This window comes from Cordyceps javanica, chromosome 2 (genome assembly GCF_051103115.1).
Source record: "Cordyceps javanica chromosome 2, complete sequence".
In the NCBI taxonomy this organism is placed as follows: Eukaryota; Fungi; Ascomycota; class Sordariomycetes; order Hypocreales; family Cordycipitaceae; genus Cordyceps; species Cordyceps javanica.
The window spans coordinates 5,483,370-5,508,449 of NC_139296.1; the positions used below are offsets into that span (position 1 = coordinate 5,483,370).

At 55.0% G+C, this 25,080-nt stretch overlaps 7 protein-coding genes and 1 non-coding gene across 8 annotated transcripts; 4 read left to right on the forward strand and 4 right to left on the reverse strand.

Moving 5' to 3' along the window:
- Window positions 1-678: 678 nt before the first annotated feature.
- On the forward strand, window positions 679-1,288 carry V2A60_004151 (uncharacterized protein; the record flags this gene model as incomplete). Its single annotated transcript, XM_083255473.1, has 2 exons — window positions 679-966; window positions 1,088-1,288. 2 exons carry the CDS (start codon window positions 679-681, stop codon window positions 1,286-1,288), a joined length of 489 nt encoding a protein of 162 aa, XP_083111599.1.
- Window positions 1,289-2,487: 1,199 nt separating this feature from the next.
- On the reverse strand, window positions 2,488-4,734 carry V2A60_004152 (uncharacterized protein; the record flags this gene model as incomplete). The annotated part of the gene is made up of 4 exons (XM_083255474.1): window positions 2,488-2,541; window positions 2,664-3,467; window positions 3,699-4,589; window positions 4,654-4,734. The coding sequence occupies 4 exons, from the start codon at window positions 4,732-4,734 to the stop codon at window positions 2,488-2,490; spliced, it is 1,830 nt and encodes a 609-aa protein (XP_083111600.1).
- A 2,086-nt stretch (window positions 4,735-6,820) lies between these two features.
- V2A60_004153 (uncharacterized protein) lies at window positions 6,821-8,668 on the forward strand (the record flags this gene model as incomplete). The annotated part of the gene is made up of 2 exons (XM_083255475.1): window positions 6,821-7,673; window positions 7,737-8,668. 2 exons carry the CDS (start codon window positions 6,821-6,823, stop codon window positions 8,666-8,668), a joined length of 1,785 nt encoding a protein of 594 aa, XP_083111601.1.
- Window positions 8,669-14,041: 5,373 nt separating this feature from the next.
- Window positions 14,042-15,070, forward strand: V2A60_004154 (oxidase ustYa family protein; the record flags this gene model as incomplete). The annotated part of the gene is made up of 2 exons (XM_083255476.1): window positions 14,042-14,261; window positions 14,364-15,070. The coding sequence occupies 2 exons, from the start codon at window positions 14,042-14,044 to the stop codon at window positions 15,068-15,070; spliced, it is 927 nt and encodes a 308-aa protein (XP_083111602.1).
- Window positions 15,071-15,384: 314 nt separating this feature from the next.
- Window positions 15,385-17,983, reverse strand: V2A60_004155 (P-loop containing nucleoside triphosphate hydrolase protein; the record flags this gene model as incomplete). Its single annotated transcript, XM_083255477.1, has 4 exons — window positions 15,385-16,371; window positions 16,425-17,180; window positions 17,280-17,522; window positions 17,621-17,983. The coding sequence occupies 4 exons, from the start codon at window positions 17,981-17,983 to the stop codon at window positions 15,385-15,387; spliced, it is 2,349 nt and encodes a 782-aa protein (XP_083111603.1).
- A 1,138-nt stretch (window positions 17,984-19,121) lies between these two features.
- V2A60_004156 (uncharacterized protein) lies at window positions 19,122-21,128 on the forward strand (the record flags this gene model as incomplete). Its single annotated transcript, XM_083255478.1, has 1 exon — window positions 19,122-21,128. The coding sequence occupies one exon, from the start codon at window positions 19,122-19,124 to the stop codon at window positions 21,126-21,128; it is 2,007 nt and encodes a 668-aa protein (XP_083111604.1).
- A 524-nt stretch (window positions 21,129-21,652) lies between these two features.
- Window positions 21,653-21,725, reverse strand: V2A60_004157. The gene has a single exon. It is a non-coding gene; the product is annotated as a tRNA-Arg (tRNA).
- A 373-nt stretch (window positions 21,726-22,098) lies between these two features.
- On the reverse strand, window positions 22,099-24,105 carry V2A60_004158 (threonine/serine exporter family protein; the record flags this gene model as incomplete). The annotated part of the gene is made up of 1 exon (XM_083255479.1): window positions 22,099-24,105. One exon carries the CDS (start codon window positions 24,103-24,105, stop codon window positions 22,099-22,101), a length of 2,007 nt encoding a protein of 668 aa, XP_083111605.1.
- Between the last annotated feature and the right edge of the window lie 975 nt (window positions 24,106-25,080).

The following is a 25,080-nucleotide window of genomic DNA, read 5'->3' on the forward strand; positions in this document are numbered from 1 at the left end:
TGCGTTGTTGTCGTGTTGCCTGCAGGTACGAAACGCGCATATCAACGTTATTTCGAGTCTATCAGTGTTCAAAGGCACCCGAGCTGCCGAGGGCTACTTAGTCATGGGGTTTAGGTTGGGGTGGCCACTCTTTGGAATGGAGAAACTGCCGGTATTATAATGCAGATGACTGAGGAAAACGACGACACTTTTGCTCACAAGTCGAGAGTCCGATTAGGTTTTGCGACCGTCCGGAACGAGCCGGTTATGCTTTCCGGGCTTATTATGTGTCTACCATGGCGCGAGAAAGCTTAGCCAGCCAGGGTTAGAAAACAAAAGAGTAAGAATAAGAGCAAAATAATTATAACAGCTTAATAGCGTCCAGAATTTCAAGCCAAAAAAAAATCAAGGCAATTTCATAATGTCACAATTTCACGTGTCATTTGCACGGCCCTGAGCCCGCGGAGGAAACATTGGACCGATGCTCCCCTCCCCGGCCGGGATCCCCCACATCCGGCCGAAAAAGGTTGTCGTGGAGGCGACTAGCCGAACGCCTTGCAAAGGGGAAACAAACCACTACTACATAGTCTTTCAAACCCCTCAATTCATCTTGTTTCTTTACTCTTGCATTGGTTGACCTTGATAACCAATTCAATTTCTTTTCTCAAAACACACACACACACACACACACACCCAAACATGTCCTTTCTCACTCCCTTCCTCAACGGCGAGGCCAGCCTCGCCATCGGCTCGCTGCCGCTGACGCTCCTCATCGCCGCGCTGCCGCACTGGTACACCATCTACAAGGCCGAGGCCAACAAGGTGCAGGGCGGCTGGTCCAACGAGAACCCGCGCTCGTTTGTGGCGCGCCTCAACGCAAAGGCCGCGTCGGGCAAGAAGCTGTCGGACCTCGAGGGCATGATTTTGCGCGGCCAGTCGGCGCAGCAAAACGGTTTCGAGTGGTGGGCCGTCTGGGCCGCCGCGGTGGTGCGTATTCGCAAACCCTTTTGTTCTTCTTTTTTTCTGATTATTCCTTTTTTTTTTCTTTTTTTTTTTTGCCAATGATCAAGTGCAAAGCTGACTGACACCCCCCGGGGACAATATATAGATTCTGGGAACGCTGGCCAAGGTGCCCCAGGAGGACATGACGCGGTACACCGTCATTCATGTCGCTTGCCGCCTCGTCTACAACTACCTGTACGTCGTGACGGCTAGGCGCTCGCTTAGCTACCTGCGCACCATTGTCTTCCAGGTCAGCATCTACCCGGCCGTGGCCATCTTTTTCAAGGCTGCCTCGGCTCTCAACTAGGTGATTTGTTGAGTTAGCTGGTTTGGATTCCATTCGTCTCAGTTTTGGTAAGAAGAGAAAACAGAAAAAAATGTTGGGCGCGTGCCGTCCAGCGGCACGTGGCTGTTCTGCAGGGCGCGTCAATGTATCAACAAACTTATCTAGAAAATAGCCTATGCCGGGGCGCAATAACGGCTCCCTCTGATCCTCCAGATACTGCAAGCCGGTCCCCGATGTGCTGTTGGGCTGACCGTGGTTCTTCGCCCTTTCACTAGCAGTGCCGATAACTTGCGGGTGGCCGAGGTTCTGTTTAGGAAATGAAAAAAAAAACGACGATGAGAAAAACCCCCATTTTCCCACATCATGTATTTTCTGTTTTCTTCAGTACAAGCTGGGTGACTTGTGTTTGCATAGTTGGTAGGTAGCCGTCGACAGTTCGCAGTTCCCGTATATCCGGGCGACATCTCGTCCGAGAACCAGACATGAATCGCATGCAAACTCTACGTGATCTATGCTCACGTCCCTTTTCTTTCTCTTACGGCGTTCCAATTCGGACAATGAGAAGAACAAAGTTTCTCTCTCCGCGCGATGGAGACGCCACAGAGATCCTGACCCAGCCACTATCCTCGTGGCTAGTTTTGTGGTGGGGCCGGAGGCGGGTGGCTACTGGCCCTAAAGGAACGTACTTGGGTACCTTGAGCCACCCATAGACAATAAGAGTCATACATATAGGACTAGTGTATGACTTGGTCTTGCAGGAGCGAATAAAATATCAAGACGAGAATGAAGCTTTCCAGTAGTAAACCTCGGGCCATTGATGAGGTAGGGCCTGGTAAAAATTAGGGCAAAGGCACGCCACGGCATCAAGCCTGTCTCACTCGCCAAAAGTCTTGGATACCTGGTCGGCACCTGACGAAGCCAGCACTGGATACCAGTTGTGGCTGGTTCGCACGCGCACAGCCACAAGGGACACCCAGAAGCTGCCAGAAGAGAATGAAGACGGATGTTGTATTCTTTCTACCGGCCGTACCGCCAAGATGCGGTCTGATTGCAGTTTAGAAGCCAATCTTGAAGGCGCCAATCATCACGCAGACTGCTCGCCCGTTCTCCGGGCCGACACATCCCCTTCAGCGACATTTGGCCGACTCACTCTTCTTCTAAGTCTGACACACCAATCACGTATAAATCCTTTCCACCTTGGGTAGTCGAGACGCCGCCATTCATGAATTCCCACCCTGGTCTGCCGCACCAAACGGCGCGTAGTCTTCAACAGCCTGATCATCCAATACCACAGTACCCACCACTCCGACGGCATTCCCTCTCCTTGATTCGGAGGGAACACCTCAAACCGCTCCGCCCTTTCCTGCCAAGCACTTTCGCCGTCTTTCACCATTACCCGCATTGTGAGGTTCTTTAGTCTCGAGTAAAGATACCACGGCAGTCGCACGAGATTCTCCAGGTTAAAGACGGTCATGTATGTCGCAAAAGCGACGAGCACTGCAGTGACGACAAAGGCAGTCTGCGTGTGGGGTGATGTTATGCTGGGGATAGCCCAGAGCGAGGCGCAGAAGGCGAGCGGCAGATAAAAGATGCTGACGTACGTGAGGAGCTGCACATTCATGCCGAGACGTGTCGAGGACCGGCTCTCCATCAGCGCGCTGGCGTTGAAGAGACCGTCACGCAGTATCTGCACTCTGTCCTTTTTTGCTTTGAATCGTTTCCGCAAAGCTTCCAAGTCACTCACCAAATTTTGAGCCTGCTCGTTGAGCTTCCCAAGCCGGATGCGGTCGTCCTCGAGGTCGAAAACACATGACGGTGCCTTCCCAGCGGACGCCGAGGGGACGGTTTCATCAGGTACCGGCGACGGGTAGAGTATGGGATTAACCCGAGCAAGTTGATACAACTTCCACTGTAGAATGCTATCCTCAAGAATGACGTCGAATTCGTTGAGACAGCCTAGAGTCCAAAAGTACAGTCGCGACCGACTAAACTTTGCGTCGTCAAAAAGAAGCTGACAATACTGCGCGGGGTCCATAAAGTCCTCCGTCAACAAACTCCCAATGTAGTCGTCAAATTCATGCCATTTCTTGACAATCGTTCGGAGCGCATACACAATGCAGGCCAGCTCGGCAGTTTGCCGACTGGTGGGACGGGTATCAATTTCCCCCTCTTCTGCTGCAAAGCGACTCTCATCAGAAAACTGGGGGGGACTCAGGATGAGTATCGTCCAGTAACAAGAAGTTTCAAACACACGCCCAGAAGTTTCAGGCTCTAGTGGGCGGCTGTTGGCACCAATAACGGTAAAACAACTCCGCCGAAACCCGAAGTCGCATTCGGGCATGTTTTTTTTGCGTGGTGGAGTTCTATAGAGATGGCCCAACCTGAGGTCGTCTCTTTCGCGAATACAATAGTACAGCTCCGTACTTTTCACCCGCTCGAAAAAGACGAGGTGAAAGGCCCTGGTTGGAACATCGTACGGGTTAGCACTCTCTGTCCCGCTTCTGCACTCGCCCGCAAAATAGGATTTCCCCGCCTCCTCTACAGGATCTTCTAGCTCGTCCCACGCATTCATTCGAAAGTCGAGCAACGGGAAGCGTAGATTGAGCTCATCAAGTTTCGGGGTCAACTCCAGGCCTTGGCAGCGGATGATTCTCTGCCACGGCGCAATCCCACGAATCGATGGATTAATTGAACAAAACATCTCTTGCGTAGCCATCCAGTTAAAAATATCGGCGTGCTCCATGGTAGTCTCTTCGATGTCCCTGCCTTTGCCCTTACATTGGTTATCCGTAGGTTTCTTCACAATCGCGGTGGCTGGATCTTTACCCCCACTGCGGAAGACCACAGTGGCCATTGTCGACGGATCAACATCGTGAACACTAAATTGACCGTGGTCCCGAAAGTCTCCGCCAAAAAATGATTCGAGATTGGCTTTCTTCTGAGACTTGGACCTCTCCCAGGCTAATAAGGCTAAGACTGCCTCCATCTCCTCGTGGAACGGGATAGGAGCGGGCTTAAGAGTTACGGAAGCCGAAAAGGATTCCCAATAATAATAATCTTGCATTCTTTGAAAGATCCGTTTCTTCCGCTGGAATACTTCCCATGTTCGCTCCCAGTGAATGTCGAATGGTAGTTTGATCCGGCCATCCTGGGGGACGGCTCGGAAAAATGCCACTTTAGGCCCGTGTTCCTCGCGTTGCACCTCGGGGGCTTGGATGAGCTGTGGGGGTCTGTAGGGAAGATATACCGCGTCGACAGCTTGGACAGACCGATCGTGGGCAATGGAATGATATCGAAGCATTTCTCTTCTTCTGGCATCACACTGATGGGGGTTATAATTAGCTTATACCTGCATATGTCCTCGTCCTGGGTGGTTTGGCGCTCACTTGATCTTCGAAGAGTAACTCAAACTGTTTGTCCCATTGCTCTGCACGGTCTCGGTATTGTACCTTTCGATTGCAGTCCATTGTGGAGATTGGCATAGAGTGGGATCAATAGATTCAAGCGTTGTGGTTACGGGGGCACCGGGTTTATATACACGAGAAGGATTAATGCCCGAATTGAGGCCCAACTGATCTCTATTCTAATAAAATGAGAGTTAAATTGCAAGCTTGCATATGCCGGTGCGTAGCTGTGCGTCTTTATAGTTGGTGGCTGCATGAACTAACTAGGATATTGTGTACAGGGTAACCCAACTGGCCATTATCAGTAAGACCTACGAGTCATACAGGTGCTTCATTACATCCTGGACTGCTGGGATGTGCTGCCAGGAAATGCTTTATTGGTGAAAGTTAATGGCTCAAAGTACTTAGTAGACTGCTTTGTCACAGCGACGTCAATGGAAAATATCAATGTCGCCGACATAGGATGCGGACTTTTACACTTGGTAGGACTCGTCGAGTTGGACAAGCTGGACAAGATGGCCCAGCGGGAAACCTGCTTTTGAAGACAATTAGAGAATTTGGGTAGAAAAAGAAAAGAATTATCCCGGCTGTTGCCGTGTGAATTGCTCCTTATAGAAGCCAACGAGCTGCGAGCGTAATTCGTACCTGGACGTACTGTAATAGTACCTACTGATAGTCTGTATAATACAGTGTGGCTGCGAATGGTGTGGCGCGTGTGGCTTCAACGCTTGTTGTGGTTGCTCTAAGTACGCCGTACTTATCCGTACTTACTGGCAGGTTCCCAGGCAACCAGGTACCTCCAAGTACTTACTCAGTAGGTATACCCAGTAAGTACGGAGTACTGCGCAGCACGATACAAATATAGGCGATTGGTGGGCGATTGCTCAGAAACACACGAGTCCCACTCTACTCCGTACCTAGCCCCTGCAGCCAAGATCCGCAGTGACTACGGCGTACGGCTACTGGTACGGCCAAGTTGCTGGTTGGCCAACTGCACCAGCAACCAGGAGACCCCTGCAAGAATGCAGCGATGACTCCTCTGACTCCCCAGCTCCCCTACAAGCCCACCAAAAGCCCCCCCCCGCCGGCCTCCTATGACGCCGCAACGCCGCAAGACCCCCCAAGGACCCCTTATTATTCGTACAAAAGGCTCGCAAAGAGCGGTGACGATGCAGGTAACCGTGGGCCGTGGGCAGCTCAGCGTGCAGCAAGCCAGCCAGCCAGCCCACTACCGTGAGATACAGGAGGTACAACCAAGATCCCTCTCTAAGATGGGACTAGGGTGAGTCAGTTGCATCCAATGAGATGCTCCGAGTAGAACCGGGTGACCCCACACTCGGCCACGAACAGCCCATGGCTACCAGTACTTGTACTATTATCGTACAGGCGATTTGGCCACTAAAGAGCCCACGAAGAGCCCGCTAAAGACGAACAAAGACCGCCAAACACCACTAAACACCACTAAAATCTGCCAAAAGGCTGCCAAAGCTGCTAAAACGTACCAGAAACATGCACCAATTAAGTCACTGTTGGGCTGCCACCGCCAAAGAAAAAAAAGAACATACCCCACCAAAAAAAAAAGTTTGGGGATGCCAGACTCACTCTCGCCCGCTTTGCTTTTTTTTTTTCTTCTTCCCTTTTCCTCCCCTCCCCTTCCCTCTTTCCTGTCTCTTTCTTCTTCAACACCAATATCAAATAGACAACGAAGTCGTCCTATCCAGCACACAGTCTGCTCATATCACCCCCAAAGAAAACCTTTTGCCGAGTCACCATGCCTAGGGCCGTCGCTGAGCTGTAAATCGCCCACTGCGAGCCGTAGCCCGTCGTCCTGGCCACGGCTCGCAGTCCAGCAGTTTCACCGAGATATTCAATTATTCCACTCGACAAATCGTTTTCTTCCACAGCTCTGCCGCTTTGCCAAGCTCCCTGCTTGGCCGTTGAAGAGTGCTGTTCCAACTAGACACCCATCACCAACCTCTGCCCGTCAACGCCTGGGGCTACATCACACCACTATCAAAAATTTTCCGACTTTTTGACCAGATCAAGAAACACCATTGCCACTTGCCAAAATACCAATACTCTCTATACCACACCTCGAAGAAATTATTTTATTGTCTCCCCGTAGTTGCATTCGTCAAGATTTGCCACCATGTCTCGCAACGTTCGCAAAAAATCAGCCAACACCCCAAACCGCCCCAAACGCCGAGACTCCGACACCACCTCGGCCTCATCCTTTGATCTTTCTGATGATGATGGCTATTCTGCCGTCGAAGACATTACCGACTCCGAAGATGACGACGAGGACGATGTCGATGCGGTCGAGGAGGAGAATATCCGTACAGAAGCCACCCACGAGCCTCTGACCTCTCCTCGACCGCCCACCGACGACGGCAACGACGAAGACGATGATGACGATGACGACGACAACGACAACGAAAATGTCTACGGACATGACCTCGAAATTGAAGTAGACGTGTCTGTCAACGGCACCCTCGACTTGGACGATGCCGACGAACAGACCAGCTGGGCCGGCATCGTCTCCGACCCCGATGACAATCAAGTCTCCGACTTTTACAACGACGCCAGCGCCTTCACCTCGGACACTGCCATTGAGCGTCATGTTCGCTTCGACGTCCCCTCCAGCGAATCTGACTCGACCGACACCGAAGATGACGACCACGGCGATCTCTTCCCCGACATTTTCGTCTCTCAAAATTCTCTCGACCCCGCCTTTCGCAAGGAGATTGAAAACGACCCCGACGACGGCTCCTCCGATTCGGGTACCTTTTGGGACTATTCCGGCCAGCACCACGGCCACGATGCTGATGAAGAGGATGATAATGACGACGAGTCCGACACGGATGACATGTTACGCCACCTAGCCGATGACGACACCCCCATCGCTACTCCGCACAGCAAACACATCAAGTCTGAAGATATCATGTCCACTCTGGCAAGCGCCCAAGACCTCGACCTCGATCAAGACCTCGACGGCTATGAAAGTGAGTCCTACCTCAAGCGGGACCTGTATCCGCGTAACCATGCTTGCTAACACGACTGCCCAGCGGACGGTGACACCACCGAAGAGGACACCCCAGAGCCCCCCGTACGCAGAAAGACAAGGCGTCCCTCCGTCGCCATCAGTGAGGTGACGGATTCCGAGTCGGAACCTGTACAGAACCAGCGTGGCCAGCCCCGTGTTGGCCGCTTCAAGCTGGACCGCTCCGACAAGAAGCCCATTGCCGTCCTGAACCCCCTCACCCGCAAGATGATGATTTTTACCCCTCATCGTCGCCATCAGCTCGACCTGTCCCCCGAGCAGTTCAACTTTCCCTGGCCCGTAGAGGACCAAACTACACCTTTGCTCAGCAACTCTGCCAACATGATGCTGAGTGCCATGTTCTCCTCCAACACCTTTGGTGACTTTATGAACACGCAAACTCTCGGGCCCGCCGATTCATTCTTCCCCTTTCCCGCAGACGGTGCTGCCATCGACGGCAACTCTTCCAGCATAGAAGGTGACGAGGACGACGCCGAGAAAAATCTTGACATTAGTGACTTTATCACCTGGGACGGAGGTGGTTCTTCTGCCGAGGAGGATGAAAATGGCAACTGGCAGCCATCCTCGACCCCTCTTCGTCCCACGACTGCATCCAGCGAAGTCGATGTCCTCTCCCATCTCAACCCGGAGACTGTCGGTGCTTTCCGCCGCAATCAAATCAACCAGCAGTTGATCCTGAGCAACCAGGCCACGCAGGACTCGCTGGCCTTTAGCGGGCCCTACAACTACACCGCTCTCAAGGGACTCAAGTCGGACCGCTTCGACACGGCGGGTATTCCCCTCACGCCGATCCGCCGGCATAAGAAGCACATGAGCGACATGGCCCGTAGCCCGCTCGAGAACGCCTCGGCCAAACGCAAAGCCTCGGGCGAGCACGCCAATCCTGGCCACAAACGGCACCGCAGCATATCCGATGTTAACATGCTACGAATCTAACGCGCCATACATGTCCCCCGAACATTGACTTGAGAACGCACATTACGCAGAATGCTAACGTGTTCCCCCCAAAAAACGACCGAGGACGGCGTAGCTTCTTCGCCGAGGAGCTACCCCTGGCCTCGCACAGAGGCGATATGGAACGGTCCACGTCGTTTCATTCTTCCTTTACTTGTCTATTTCTTTGTACTGTATCTTTGCCAAACACAAAAGGCCTGTGGCCCGATTTCAGCCGAATGGCTTCTTTTTCCCTTTCTGCTTCTTCCGTCACAGTGTAGCGTATCCTTGTGTGCAGATTTCTTGGAAAATAGACTTTTGCGAGGAAAAGATGTTTTTTTTCTTCTTGTTTAAAAGAGGAGAACTTTAGCGATAAAAGCCTTTCTGAAGAAGAGCTTTTCTTCTTTTTTTTTCTTTTTTTTTTGTTTTGTCTAGGGATGAATTAGCCGCCTCTGGAAGGGGTATAGAAAGAGAAGACTGAATGAAATTTGAATCATTTCCTACCCAATGTGGATTTGTTGTTGCTGAAGTTGTGTTTTGACTATTTGAAAATGGGATGAAGACTTGGACAAGATGGTATCCTTGGCCTCCCTTGGCAGAGAGTGGAGGCCAAGCCGGTGAGTATTGCCGTGTACGCATTTGCAACAAGGCTACAAGGACAAGTAGAAAGAGAACTCGAGCTATATCACGTATGAAAGGCATGCTCTATCTCTCCCTTCGTACTGGCAAGATTTGACGAGCGAGTGTGACTGGCCATGAAAAAGTGAACAAACCGAGAAAGGGAAACGACTTCCGTCCGAATGTGGCACTTTTTAATGTAATGAGAAACTGCTCTATGAACGAGCACGATCCAACAAAAAAGGATCCGGGGGGTGAGAGACTGAACGGCCGTAATGATGCTCCTGCTCACCAGGGCACCATCGACAGACTCCAAGCGCAGTGATGAGCAGTGATGAGCTATAGTCTCTTCATATGCTCGATTTCTTTTTCAGATCAAGTCAGCAGACGCGGTGTGCGTGTGGCCGGATGATTGGGAGGTGATGCATCCATCCACTTGTGCTCTCGATATGCCTCGCCATCGATCACTGTGTCGTGGTTTCTATCGGATTGCTCTTTTTGATGGCTATCGCGTAACCACACTCTGATGGGCGTTGTCATGTTTTGTATTTTCAAGCTGTGTAAGAACAATGCCAGCAACAAAAGAATACACAAAGACTACCAGGGCATCAACGCATCAACGCATCAACGATTTTCGTCGTTCCGTGGCCGGTCAATCTTTAACCCTCGTGCTCATCGTCTCGTCGCAACATTATGGCATTGGCAAGACCAGGACCAGAAACGCAGCGTTTTTCATGGTGCTCTATTTATTTAATATTATTCTTTTTTTATTTCTTCATTTCGTCCATTTGTACGCCGGATAACGCAAGTTCCCACAGTACACCTCCACACGTCCTGATGTATTAGGGTCTTTTTTTTTTCGTTTAGTCCTGAGCCATCTTGAGCTCGTGAGCGCGGCCGTAACCCTCCCAGGCTATCGAAATGAAAAGGTTAGAACAAAAATTGTGAAACGGGAGACGACATGGACGTTTTTTTCTCTTGTTTTTAGGAGATTCTGCCAACCAGGAGGCAGAGATGAAGAAAACTTACGCTGCACGGGCTCGGGAGCAGGAGCAGGAGCCGCGAGGGCGGCGCCGACGAGGGCGATGAAGCTGGCAATCTTGGTGAACTGCATTTTTGGATAGTCGTTGTGAGTAGAAAAGGGGAAGATGAAAAGGGTTCGAGTTTTACAATGGATGTGTAGAGGAGAAACGCCCCTTCGCCTTGGGAGACGGTGTTTTATACGTTCCAGTACGGTCAACCATCTACACAGGCCATCATCATCCTTTCCATGTTCTGTGACTGGCGGCGTTTGCATCAGCTAGACTACCTTCCTTTTGCGAGTACATGCCGAGCCTGGCTTTGAGCCATGTCCAAAAGTTCCTTGATAACTCCCCGGCGCTCGCCTCCTGACAGGTAAAACCCCGTGCGGAGACTTTTTACGTGAACGCCACCTTAGAGGCGGGGGGGAGCTCGAGGATGGGAGCTCGAGATACTCGTACCAGTACGAATGTTGGTACGCATCGTCACCGGATCAGCAAGACCTGTGTGTAGTGGGCATATTCCGAGGCTTTCAGCCGCATACGACCTCACATCAGTCAGCCTCATTCACCCCCCTCTTCGCCCCCTGGACGAGCCATCATCTATCTATCAGTGGGCATGAGGTGGGCATGGAGTCTAAACACTTGTGATCCTCCCCAAACCAAACGCCCCCCGCCCCCCGCGCCGAGCGATGGCCTGCCTAATTGAGAAACCCCACGCAAGGTGACGGGCTGGCCGCGAATCCAGTTCCACGTATCAGAGAGCGTACTCAGTAGTAAAGAGACAGGGAATGTATGACTATAGGCTTGGGTCAGGAAGTCGGCTTACTATGGAGAACGGCATACCAATACCGGCAGCAAAGTACCCGGGGGGCACGACGCTCGAATGCAGGGCGAGCTGATGCGCATCTGGATCCGCGCTCGCCTCACTTTGAACAAAACAGGCTGATGGAGGGTCAAGACAAAACAAAAACAAACCAAAAATGTCATTCTCGTTATCGTCGGTGCTGTCATTGCCGCCCCATACGTGTGACCCCGCTCGCATACTCGAACCCCATGGCAAGTGTAAGACCTAGTAAAGTCCTGAGCCCACCACCTTCCACGTCGTGGTCCGCCGCCCCATTGCGTCGCGTTGATTAGCAATTCTCGGACAACGGAGGATGGGGTGGAATAGACGGGAGGCGAGTCGATGATCGTACGCACGGCGCCGGGATGGCGGTCGGCAGCATTGGCATCGGAGGGTTGTGGGCGAGTTGTAGGTGGGTAGCTCGGTATATCAACCGCTTCAAAGCATTTCGTTTTTTTCCTGTCTCTGTAATGGACAGCCTTCTAGCCATCAGTAGCAGTCCAATAGTCCGTGCTGCACTCTTCACTTTAGCCCATCTCTAATCTGTGTTGAATACCCCAGTCTTCCGAGGCCCGTCATCCTCGCCGGCACGCACGTCATGGGCAGCACTTACACGGAAACTTTCCAAACGTAAGGGTGCTGACTTGGGCTATTAATAGTAAACCTTTTTTTGCGGTACTCCATTCTATTGCTAATGATAAGGGCCTCTAGACTCTAGATACCGACAGGCCCCGTAACGGCGGCGTTGCTACATATGTCTCGCGGACGGCGTGTGAAGAGAGAGAGGCAGAGAGAAAGAGAGAAACGGCCATTTGTCGCCGCAGGCTACACTGCGTGTGCTTATTCACGCCCCTTCTCCGCTCCTCTGCCGAATATGGCGAGCACTAAGAACGCCTCATTTCGGACGGATCTGGCAGGTCCTTTGATTTGTAGTGATTGTGTTTTTTTCTTAAAAAAAAAAGTTGATCCGGCCACGGCCGGTTTTGCATCAGTCGTGGAATGCCTGGTCGTGCAAGGCAACACCACCAGTGCACCGACAGCCTTGAATTGACAAGCCCGAGTCTTCAACAAGTAACACAGCCAATATTGTCTGAAATTTACCAGCAAAGTTTTCAGAGGGAATCATTAGGGCGCAAGCTCTCACGAGTCCGTCTCATATTAGCGCGAGTTGAGTGCCTCTCCGGAAAGCTGTCACGCATCACCATGTCATATAAAGTAGGAACAAAAGGCAAGCGAGGATGGAAAAAGGCTCCGGTTTTCATTCTCTAATAGTGATGATGTACCTGTAGCCTCCTAATCCTGAACCATCTTCAGCCGGTACTGCTTGCCGTAGGCCTGCCAGTCTGTCCCATCGCGTCAACTTAGCCCACACCCCTTCGGACAATAATGCCATCATGGTCTCGCGTTGATGACGTACCTTGGGTCTCTGGTGGAGGGGCCGCAAGAGCTGCTCCGACGAGGACAATGAGACTGGCAATTTTGGCAACGTTCATCTTGATTTTTGGTTGTTTTTGCAAAGGAAAAAGGGTTGTTATTGTGACAAATGCAATGTCCAAAGTCTTTTGTCACTTGGGAACTGGAAGTCAACTGATCTTTATATCCAGAAAGCACTGTCATTTTATTATATTCACTTGATACTTTTATTAATTAACATCGGGTTCTTTTGCATTTCCTCATGCAGCATGTCCTCGAGAAGCATGAGCGTCCATGCGGCATTCGCAGTATGCGCAGTCGGCGTGGTCCCCTTCTCCCTCGGCCACCGACGGCACGATTGACACACTTCTTACACCACACAGGAAATATTCCGGGACAGTACTTTTGGGCATCAAAGGTTGCCAAGTCTAAATGGTTCCATGCCGCCAAGTCCTGTATTTCGTCTGTGGCCTCGGAGACTATGCCGTTTCGACACCCTCAATATGGCCCGCATCTGGTGGCGTGCCTGGACTCAATCTCCCTTTTTGAGGCAGCATCGCCTTGCTCCCACAAAAAAGACATTCCAGCTATCCCGAGGATAATGCACAAGGCCTCGGGTATCTTATACCGCACTCTACCCTCGGCAGTTCCGCCAGTTGCAGCTAGTGGTGACTCGCATCTTCCGAGTTGTGGTCGTTTTGCCGCAGGACGGGGGGGCAGGGGACTGATAATGGTTCTCCCTGCAGGTTTAAGCTTCCCCGCGTACCAACGTGATTTTATTAATAGTCTGACTCGGCCTCAGGATTTTGCGGCGCTGCGTTTGGCTGGACGCCTCGTCTCGGAGATTTCCGCTTTCGACATCAAGCCTATAACTGACTACCAGTAGCAGCCCAAGCCACAAAGCCACATTCGGAAGGTTCTTTTGTGTAAGTGGGAATGAGGTATTCTACGAGCTGCCTCCATTCTCGTGTGTCGGCAAGCGGGGGAAGAGGGCTATAGACCACTTCTTCTTATCGTTGGTGCCATCGAAACTATCGGCTGCCCTTTTGTTCATGCCCGTGGCGCCGCCACGAGGAAAGGGAACTTTTGGGTAGGATTCCGCTATTCGTGCATTGGCTTTCCGCATCGGGTAGCACCCCTAGTACGAGGGTTGGAGAACGTCGTGGGGACGCGGTGACCAGGCTGACATACTTATCGTGCCTTGTTCGGCGTGAGACTGGCGAGAGTCACTTGTGTTCGCCGATGTTGCCGTCATCATAATTTCCATTACGTGCCCGGCTCAGCCGTCTTGGCAGCTAGGAGATTGAATGGTCTTGTTCGGTCCCCGGACATCCCATATCGCCCTCTTTCCTGCCTGCATTCCATACACACTGTCTTCTTTTTTCGCTTTTCCGCTTCTTCTTCTTTTTCTTCTTCCCGTCAGACTTGCCTCTCTCTCTTGCCTTTACATGCTCAAATAACGTCGGGGCAAAAAAGAAAATGGGCTACGAGAAGCTTGGGTCAGACACCGACGGTAGCTCGACGGAGCAGCTGCTCTGGGAGTCGGAAGAGCACCACTACAGACGACCAACGGCACGTTGGAGATTATGGACGATCCTCAACACTGTTCTCTTTTGCGCCTCGCTGGGGTTCTTCACGCTCGGCTATCTTCAGGCTCACCCTACGGACCTTGAAATGATGAAGCGCACATCGTTCTACTGTACGCCTTGCACAACCATCCACCCCTTCTTCCCTCTCTCCCCTCTCACTCCTCTCTCCTCTCTCTCCTCTCTCACGCACACCTCAAACTGACACGAGCCAGCCCCCGTGTGGGACAGTATCAAGCTGCGGTCGCACGACGCCGTCGTCCGCGGCACGCTGTGGTCGCGCAACGAGAGCGACCCGTACCGCGACTTCATGACGCCCGACCCCGACGTCGAGGCGCGCTGGGAGGCGCTCGAGGACATTCGCGTCTTCCCCATCAGCGGGGCGCAGCTGGCGCGGCTGGGCAAGGACCCGGCCGTGTCGGTCAAGTTCCCGCCGTCGTACGGCCTCGGCGACGACGCCTACATGGCGCAGGTCGACGTCTTCCACCAGATCCACTGCCTCAACCTGCTGCGGCACCAGGCGTGGAAGGCCTACGACCACGAGGCCACCGTCCGCAGCGAGCCGTACCGGCCCTTGCACTGGATCCACGTCTCGCACTGCACCGACATCCTGCTCAAGAACCTCATGTGCGCCGGCAGCCTCGACATCGTCACCTACCAGTGGCTCGAGTCGCAGCACCGCCCCTGGCCCGACTTTGACGTCAACCACAAGTGCCGCGACTTTGGCGACATTGTCGACTGGCAGGAGCGCCACGCGGTGCCCGTCACCTGGGGCCGCAACGTGACGCGGCCCGTCGGTTTTCAAGAGGTCCGCATGCCGGACCTTTTCTTCGAACTCAACAACGTGACGAGGGAGTTTGTGGCCGCGGCCAGCGAAAAGGACTTTCAGGATGACCACGCGGGTCGCAGCCATGACCACTAGCTTGAGGCGAAAGCATTGGAATGTAAACTATAGTCGACGAGCCCAACATCACGACATGATATACCCGAGACTTGGCAAGAAATAGTTGTAGAAATGCAGTAAACTAGACTACAGAGGGTATTGTTTACTCGAAAAAAAAAAGAACAGATTAAAACTCATGCATCGAAAAAGAACAGTCGGGTAAATCCAAGCCATGCATCCAACATTGTTAAAGATGTCCGCCGAACCAGACCAAACGCCAAGCGCCGCTTATCCAATTGCTCAGCTTTTGCTCACGGCACTGAGATGCGCATGCAGAGACGCTCTCTTGCAGTTTACGTCGCTTTGGCCGTTCGGCGCACCTTTTTCGGGCTGCCGTTGCTCGTGCCGCTGGCCGACCGCGAGCCGGCATCAGCGTTGACGCGCATGCGCTCGAGCTTCTTGCCGAGGTTCGAGACGGTGCCGCTCGCTGTCGGCGCCGCCTCGGGCGCTGGCGAAAAGTCATCCCTCTCCTCCAGGGGCTTGCGCTTGGTCGGGCTGCGGCCGGCCAGCTCCCGCTTCAGCACGGCGTTTTCCCGGCGCAGACGCTCGACCTCCTCGGACAGGTCCTCGACGAGGACATTCTCCTTGTTGTACTCGTCGCCGTCCTCCGCGCAGCCGCCGGCACCGTCCAGGCCGCGCTCGAGCAGGTCGACTTTGCGGTCCCAGTGCTCCTCGCTGCGTTCCTGCTCCAGCGCGAGACTCGTCTTGAAGCGGGCCAGCTCCAGCATGAGGGTCTGCTCAAACTCGGCGGCGCACTCGTCGCGGATGGCCGCCTCGAGGTCGATGAGGCGATCCTCCATGCTCAAGAGGTGGGCCTCGGCCGTGAAGCGCGCCTCCATGTGGGCATCCGTCTCCGCACGCAGCTGGTCAATTTCGTCGCTGAGACGGGCAATCTCAAGAGCAGCAATCTCCATGGTGGCACGCTCGTCGACAGGCGAATGATTGCGGTAGTTGCCGTGGCCGCTGCCCGCAGGGATAAAGGGACGCTGAAAGTGATGTTGGACAGGGCTGACAGAGCGTGTTCCTGATGCGGGTGCAGGGCCGTTGGCGAGTATCGTAGCCGTGATGGAAGGAATTCGCGGTACAGTGACTTCGCGAGCGAGGGCGCTGTATCGAAGAATCTGAGAGGTTGCGTTGAAATCACCAGTTGGATCGGCGGTGACGATCATGACACCCTTTTGCGGGTTACGCCGAGGCATATGAGGGCTTGTATGTGAAGGGAAAGAGTTGGAAAAGAGAAGCTCAGTCAGCTTGCATTGTCTATAAGGGACAACATTGGGCTGCAACACGTCAGTATCAGGTTGAGCAGGCAGGATGCAAGGGTTATTCATACCTTGGTAGATGTCCCTAGCTCGCTCTGGGTCTGCAGGCACTGTCCGAGATACATGAGGCTCTCGTTAATCTTGCCAGCCTCAACGAGCGTGGCGCCGGCCGTCTTGGCCTCTCTGGCACGCTCGCTGCCCGCCAGATCGACGACTGTCAGCTTGCTGCCACCCCACGGGCCAGGCCGTCGACCGCCGTGGCGCTTCTTGACTTCGAAGCAGAAGAAGCCGTGGCTTCGGCTTGACACGCTGTTGCTGCCGGTCCCCGTAACGCGACGCTCCTGGAGGCCAGCCTCGAGGACGAGCAGAGCCTCCTTAACCGTGGTGCAGACAATCTTGCGGAGACCAGCGACGACCTTGCGGTCAGGCGACAGCTCCGTCGACTTGAAAAGAAGGGGCCGACGGCGGAACTCCTTGGTGGCAGCGTTCTTCGTTGCCGGCGTAAGAAGATCGTAGATGCGGTCGTTGTGCACCTCGTACATGGACACCACAACGACGTATTCCGAGGACGTATCGCACGGCACGAGGACTCCGCTCACGTCGGGCTGTTTCGGGAGCGCATTCGGCATGGGTGGGAGGTTACGTCTGGGCGCCGGGGACATGATGCTCGAGCTAAAGTCGCCCTGGATGCTGTTAGCCATGACATTTTGGCGCCGGGCGCTGGATTTGCCGCGGGCGGTGGCTGTGAGAGCCATGTAGAGAGGGTCCAGCCGATGCTGGGAGAGGAGGTTCTTGGGCAACGTAGCGGCGGGCTGCCGAGAGCGGTACTACTGCTCGGGCAGCCTCGACAGTCGTGGCAGTGTGGGTGATTGTGGTGGTGATTGTGGTGGTGGTGATTCGGGAAACGAGCAGGGCAGGGTTCGTACAAGCATGGGCGTGGCAGCGCGCGAGTTGGCCCGGGAGAGCCGCGAGGGGTCGGCAAAGACGGTCTCAAGGTACTGCGGCGCCGCCATGAGGGTCGACTCGGAAGGATCGCAGGCCTGCAGCGACTCGATGACGGCGGGCAGCGAGGCGGCGTCGAGCATGCTGGGGCCGATGGAGCGGAAGACGACGTCGACGGCGAGCTGGGTGAGGCCGCGCTGGGTTTTGGAACCGAGGATCGTGTGTGTCTAGGGGGGTTTTAACAAAAAACGAGGTCAGCGCCAAATGTTTTTCCCTTCTCTGCCGCACATCACACAGCTTTTGCGTGTGTTGCCAAGCGCCATACCTTTCCGGAGCCCGTGACGCCGAGCGTCGCGACGACGGCGTCGGTGCCCTCGCCGCCCTTGGGAGCCAGCACGCCCTCGACCATGCCGACAATCTCGGTGCTCGAGAAGACGTCGAGCTGCGAGGCCGTCTCGGCAAAGACCTGCGTAAAGCCGAAGCGCTCAATGGCGCGGCGGCGGTCCGACGGCGGGTTGAGCGTGATGTGGCTCGGCCGGACGCCGTCCTGGTCGGGCGTCTCGACGGTGAGCACGCGCTCCGCCTGCGCGGCCGCGGCCGCGGCGGCGGTGGGCGGCGGACGCAGCCGCAGGTAGACCTCGAAGAGGTTCTGCGACGTCTTGGGGACGGGGGCCGGAGGAGCGTCCATATTGTGGTCGCGAAGATCTTATGATCGGTTTCCGTTGTTGGTTCGCGAGTGAGAGTTGGTTTTTGAGTCTGAGGGGGCGGGCCGGGGGGGGGAGGACGCAGGAAAAGAAAGGATAGGGGGAATAAAATGCTAGATGAGCAACGCTGGGTGAAATCTGGCGGATTCGAGAGCCTTTTGCTGTAATTTTATTTCATTGCTACTACTTGACGTTTGCACGGAACAAGGGCCGTGAATGAGATTACGCTGGTCCGATTGTTTATTGAGTTTGGGAGTGGCCCAAAGTGGTAATGCTGTGGTTGACCCAGCAACGCCCTGTGGTACAAGTACAGGGTAGCGGGTTGGACGTGAAGGGAGGACGATGTCTTTATAAATTACGCTGTGCATATTCCAAAAAAAAAATAGGAACAGGAATGAAACGAGACGAAATTGAGAGGATATAGAATGGTGTCGAAGACTTCTTTTTTTTCTCTCTTTATTAGGCTTCAGCAGTATTTTCATTGGCTCTTTGCAAGGAACGGGGTAAGCACACATCTTAGGTGGTAATGGCTGGCCTCCGGCTGGCTACGCGCTGTTGAAACAGTCTCACCTAGAACGTGGCTCTACAGAATCTTGAACGAAAAGTCGAGCATCCAAATGCGGTGAATCTTTACTCAGTTTTATTCTTCAGAGGACTTGGCATGTCGAGGTGCCTGCAGGAGGCCATCTCGTATGTACATAAGGCGACTGATAAGACTTACGTAAAAGGTATAGCGTCTGCTGCCTACAATAGCTCCTCAAATAATTTCACCTCAGCCTTATTTGCTAGCGCCGTCTGCCTCGGCTGCCTCGAACAAGGGGCGGCGGCGAACCAGACAAAAGGAAAAATTGAAAAGAGGGAGAATCTTGCCACCGCCATCATTGCAACCGTCTTTCGTTCAACGGCCATTCCCGGCCAGTCACTCGCTTTTCTGCTTGTTTTGCGTCTTGCTGTTGTGTAGGTAGCAGCGGACTTCTGCTTGGTCGATAACCCTCGTTTACATCGGCTCCCAACAACCTGCACACACAGAACACGCACCACGAGACCAACCCACACCAACAAACACGCCTCCCGATCCTCAATCTGGACGTCCAAGACCCAAAATCGCCGACTCGCGAGACCATGGCGTCGTCGGACCAAACTGCGGCTGACCGCATGCCAACGGTCCACGAGTATGGCCAGCGCGCCCTCGCGAACCCCTCGCCGGCTGGCCCCGCCGCCCCCGAGCAGCCTTCACCCGTCTCGCCACCTACGACGGAGGCCACGCCTTCTGCTCGCCACGCGGAACCCGTGAGCCCTGAGCAGCAGCAGCAGCAGCAGCAGCAGCAGCAGCAGCAGCAGAGTGGACAAGCTGCGCAGCCAGACGCCCAACGCGAAGCCGTTTCTGGGGCCGCCGCCGCGGCCGACTTGCCGTCGCAGCAGCCGGCAAACCCTGCGTATGTCGAGGAGAAGCCAAGCGCCATCTTCGCCTGGAAGCGCCACCACATGCTCCTCGTCCTCCTCGCGCTCGTCCTCTCCATTGTCGGCCTGGGCTTCTCCGGCCACGCGGCCGCCACGGGCGCCTTTGACCTGTCAGGCGAGGACGTCATCCTGGCCATCCCCATCCCCGTCTACGTCCTGACCATCATCTTTGCCGTCGCCGAGACGGCGGTCCGCGCCTCGCTCAAGTTTGCGCGGGGCTTCCACCCGGCCGTGCACACGGGCGTCTGGCTCATCTGCTGGCTCGTCTACGCCGGCCTCATTGCCGCCTTTGCCATTGTGGTCCGCTGGGTGGTGGACGACTACGACTACGACGACGATGACGACGGAAACGGGCGTGCCTTTTACAAGCGTCAGTTTATCGCCCAGTTCGTCTTCATCATCCTGCTCGCCCTCAACACCTTTGTCCTCTTCATCGTTGCCTGCATCGACACCCAGGCCTACAACATGGCCAAGGCGCGTCCGGCGGCCACAGACGCCAACGGCAACGCGCTCGACCCCAACCACCACGAGGACCGCTCCTGGCGCGTCACCAAGCTCGTCTTCAACGTCCTCGTCATCGTCTTTTGCATCATCGGCTTCGCCATCGGCGTGTCCATGGTGCGCTTCCAGGACGCCTACTCGGCCAGCAACATTGTCTTCCCTGCCTGCGCCTGCGCCCTGCTGATCCCCTTCGTCTGGGCCGTCGCCGACCTGTGCTTCGCCGTCACCGGCCCGCGCCGCGTCTTCCTCCAGGGCGTCCACCCGGGCGCCCACGTCGGCATGTGGCTCGTCTCGTGGATCGTCCTGGCCATTGTCGGCGGCATGCTCTCCACCTATGCCGTCATCAACGTGGCCGAGTGCAACGACTACCGGGATCGCAACTTGCGCCGCTCCGTCGTCGTCGCGGACAACTATGCGCTTCCTGATGTACCCGTCATCAACGTCGCCGTCGTTGCCAACCAGGCTCGCCAAGTCGGTGGCGCTGCATCCACCACCACCAGCCTGTTCGCTACGCCTACGACAAACCCGAATGGCAACCCCAACACAATGAGGCCCACCAGCACCCGAGTACTCAGTCGTCTCCCAACCACCACCACGTACCCGTACGACCCGCCGACCGGCGACGGCGACCCTGAGGATGACCCGTATGAGGACCCGTACTATCTGTACCGTTCGTCCACCAGCAGCTCCTACAGCAGCCGTCCCACCGACAGTGTCTACGGAAGCAATTCCGACAACGACGATCCCAGAGACTACCCGCACAGCAGCAGCTACTACAACGACCCGTACGACAGGGAGCTGCGTGACTTCTGCGCGCAAAAGGGCATCGACGGGCCCATGATTGCCACCTGCGTCTTCATCTGGATCGTCTTTGTGTTTGCCTTTGTGCTCTTTGTCGGCGGATGCTCCGACACGTACCTCCGCAACCACCTGCGTAACCCCTTCACCGTCGTGTACGTGCCTGTTGGCCAACCCGTCGTCCCGGGGCCGTACCAGTTTCCTCAGCAGCCCGTCTATTCGGGCGTGCCGATGCAGGCGGGCGAGAAGCAGCCGATGATGGGCCAGGCCCCTGTCATGCAGCAGCACCAGCAGCACCAGCAGCAACAGCAACACCAACAGCCACCTGCACAGAGCAACGTGATTGAGTATTATGGACACGCGCAGTAAGGGGAACCACGTCTACATCTATATGGTAAATGATTGTCCTGCATTCATTTTGGGAGCTGTTTCGTATTTTGAAGCATTTTTATCACCATTTCTGTAGCATTTTGATGCCATTTTCGGATACCATTAACATACATTGGCCATACGCCACTTAATACATCTTTTCGCATAAATACCAGGCACAGTGAAGTCTTGTAGCATGCAGATAACAGCAGCTCCGACCTTGTCTCTTGATATATGTCTCCCATCTTTTACACCTTGAAATCTCGAAAGTTTGGCCTATTTTTCATCCACCGAGCAGATGCGTCCGCATCAATACAGTAGCCGTCTCCAGCCAAAGAACTGGGGCATTCATTGGTGTGCAAGTTGGTCTTCTATACTGGAACAAGGCCAGACATTGGCAATACCCGATAGAAAATACTATGAACGCACAAAGAGGATAGAGGAAACGTAAAAAAGAACAAAACACGAAAAAAAAAAGAAAAAAAAAAAAAGAACAATCATGGTAGTCATCAGCAAAAATAATACGACCCCGCCAGGACTCGAACCTGGAATCTCCGGTACCGGAAACCGATGCCTTAGCCATTAGGCCACGAGGCCGATCGCTGTATTAGTCATCTATTGTAATACAAGACTCTTACTCTGGCTAATAACCTACTACTCGACACGGGCTTTTGTACTGGAACCTGCTCACGTTGTCGAGCGCAATGACAGAAAACGTCCCTATCCTGTCCCAGAAAAGGCTATCTGATTGCAGGAGATATCTCCACCTGTGATCTGTAAACTGGAATATCTTGGTCATACAGAGGTTCTCACTCGGTCTAATGCTCAACTGGTGAAGCACATATATGTGGCCATGCTGATTGATTAAGGGTCGACATAATCATATTCAATTTTATGCTATGCTACATGTACAATGCGTCAAGTTCGTCCTACTCTTCTCAGAGCAGTGTATGTGCAGTGCGCGCCTCAGTTAAAAGCTAAACAATCCGCTACGTTGCTTGCCGTACGGATAGACAACCACGGCCGAGATGAAGAGGCCTACCGACACACCAATTGCGACTTCAATCATGCCGTAACCCAGGCCAGTCAAAGAGTTGTTCGAGTTGACGACTGTGGCGTCGTTGATGGTGCCGTCCTGGATCTGCTTCGAGTACTGCAGGCCGGAAATGATGGCGCCGGACGCGGCGAGACCCGACGAGACAATGGTAAAGATGCCCGGGATAATGGCCGACGCGGCATGGCCGTGCCAGAGGCGGCTGTAGAGGTTCCCCGCCGTGCCCAGCGCGAACGCGCCGACCGTGTTGGCCAGACCCGTCGACGAGCCCAGGCGGTTGCTGAGAAAGTAGTTTGGCATGTAGCCGATGAGGCCGAAGACGGCCATGATGGGCGTCTGGCGGAAGCGGGCCTGGTTGACGAGGCCGGCGAGGATGCAGTAGACGGCGACAAAGGGAAAGTGCTGCACGTAGGCGTTGCCGTACGGCTGCTGGGGCTCGCCGACGCACGACCCCTCGCCCGTGGCGCCCTTGTCGATGAGGCCGTACGCCGTCGTGCCGATGGTGACGCCGTAGCCGAGAAACAGCGAGTACAGGATGGTGTAGACGAGGCGGACGGAGCCGGGGATGATTTGGTGCGACTGCAGCTCCAGGCTGCTGCACAGGACGGAGAAGCCCGGCAGGATCATGCAGATGGACGACTGCGCAATGGCGGAGAAGCAAAATACGTACTTGCGGTCCGCCAGGTCGGCAAAGGGCCCCGTCGCCCTGATGGAGCCGATGCCGCGCGCGATAAAGGACGTGATGATGGCCATGGCCACCTCGAAGACGTTGGCGAAGAGGATCGAGTAGGGCGCGACGACGTGCTGCATGAAGCCGACAAAGGCGCCGAGGACGAAGATGACGGGCAGGTCGATGGGGCGGGCGCCAAAGGCCCAGGGCCCGATGCAGGCCGACGACAGGCCGTAGAGCAGGACGACAAAGGGCTTGTTGTAGCGCGGGCCGCGGCGCATGATCCTGCCGAGCTCCTCGGCGGCCTCGTCGGCACCCGTGCGGTCGTGGACGACGCTCTTGTAGATGTTGTGCACCTCGGTCAGGCGGCTCAGGTCCATGCCCTGCACGGCGCGCACGAGCTTGACCTGCGCCGTGTGCGTCTCGCGGTCGTCAAACGACATGACCATGCAGCCCGGCATGTACAGGAACTGCGCGCTGACGTCGAGGATCCCGGCCGTCATGACCATGTACTGCTCGAGCCGGTGCGTCGGCGCCCCGTACGCCATCAGCGCCCTGCACAGCTGCATGATGTAGCGCTGCCGCGCCAGCACCGACGCCACGTGCACCGTCAGCTTCTTCTGCTGCCGCCGCCGCTGCCGCTTCAGCCGGCGCTGCTCCGCCGTCGGCGGCGCCAGCGCCGACAGCCTCGGCAGCGACGACGTGCTCTTCTTCATGTCGGGGTCCTGGTACCACTTGGTGCGCTTGTCGCGCGCCGCGTCCTCGTCGAGCACCTCCTTGTTGAGGAAGTACTCCTTGTTGATGATGTTCTTGCTCGTCCTTTCCAGCTGCGACAGCCGCAGCAGCGTCGAGAGCAGCCCGGCATTCACTGGCGCCGAGGCCGGCTCGCCCTCGCCACCGCCGAGGCCGTCGGGCGTGGTGGCCGCCGTGGTGCCGCCGCCATCCGGCGTGGTCGCGCCCGTCGACAGGCCGTCCGTGTGAGGCTTGCTGTGCAGGCCAAAGGTGCGGATGATGTCAGCGGCCTCCTGGTCTTGCACCTCGCGAAGCGTCGACGCGTTCCCCTTTTCCTCGTCCTCCTCGCCGCTAGCGCCGTGGTCGCCGTATGCCGCGGCTTGTTGTAGGTCGTCGGTGGCCCCGACGTCGTCCGGGTGAAACCCAGGGTCCAAGCCGTCCTCGCCGTGCTCGGGCCGCCGCATGCTGTCGGCGATGGACTGCAGCTTGGCGGCAGAGATGAGTTGCTTCCAGCGATCCATGGCGACCAGGACAACCAATGTTATGGAACGCGGGGACGATGGGGTCTTCTTGGGACAAGAATTGGCACAGCGTCGACCGTGTCAAAAGCAGCGGAGCTGGCACACTTTTAATGTGGACGAGAGGCTCGCCATTGCTCGCTGCGCAGGGGAGCGCTGCACGCCAGGAATAACGAGAAAATGCAACCTCCCACCCCGTGTTACCTACAGACGTCATCGCCAGAAGACGGAAGGCTCGGCACTAGCACCAAGTGATATGATGTAACAGGGTTCTCCATGGTCTCCATTAAGACGAGTCCTTTCTGGGTCAGCCATGGATGCCCAGTGGGGCACACTTGCTGCGTGAGGACTAAAATTGAAGAAGCTGACGAATGCCATCAGTCGAGCAAGGATCAAACACTGTCGTGCCGATGATGTGGGATGCTGTTCTGTCATGTACGTGGCTGGGATTGCGAGTTCGCGGTCTGTGTCCAAGTCCCCAACAGTTGCATAGCATCCATCGGCAACAACAAGCGATTGTATCCGGCACTAATCCGTAGTCTTTTTTAGTGATCGACGGGGGGAGTAGTGTCTCAGGGGAAAAGCTTGAACCAATAGAATCACGCAAATTTAAATGACGATCATACATGTTCCTGGTATCGCGCGGGGTGCTGAGCGAAAAGAAAATGTTCCATAATACTACGCTGTGGTTATAATAGGCCAACGAACGAGCACCTAGCCCGACTCGCACCGTTGCCAAATGATCAGGGCTGGGGGTTCGAATGTCCTTTGAGAGATAATCACCTCCGGCTTCCCGCCCCTTCATCTGGGTACATCCAAATGTGTAGTCTGCTGCGAGTAGGTACATTAATGCGGATCAAAGAGAGCAAGAGGGCATCACCAGGTCACGGCACGAACAGAAGCGTCGAAGAAGAACCTTGATTGTGATGATGCAGGAAGAAAGAAGCTATCTAGGAGGGTGGCGTCGGCGTCAGTGAC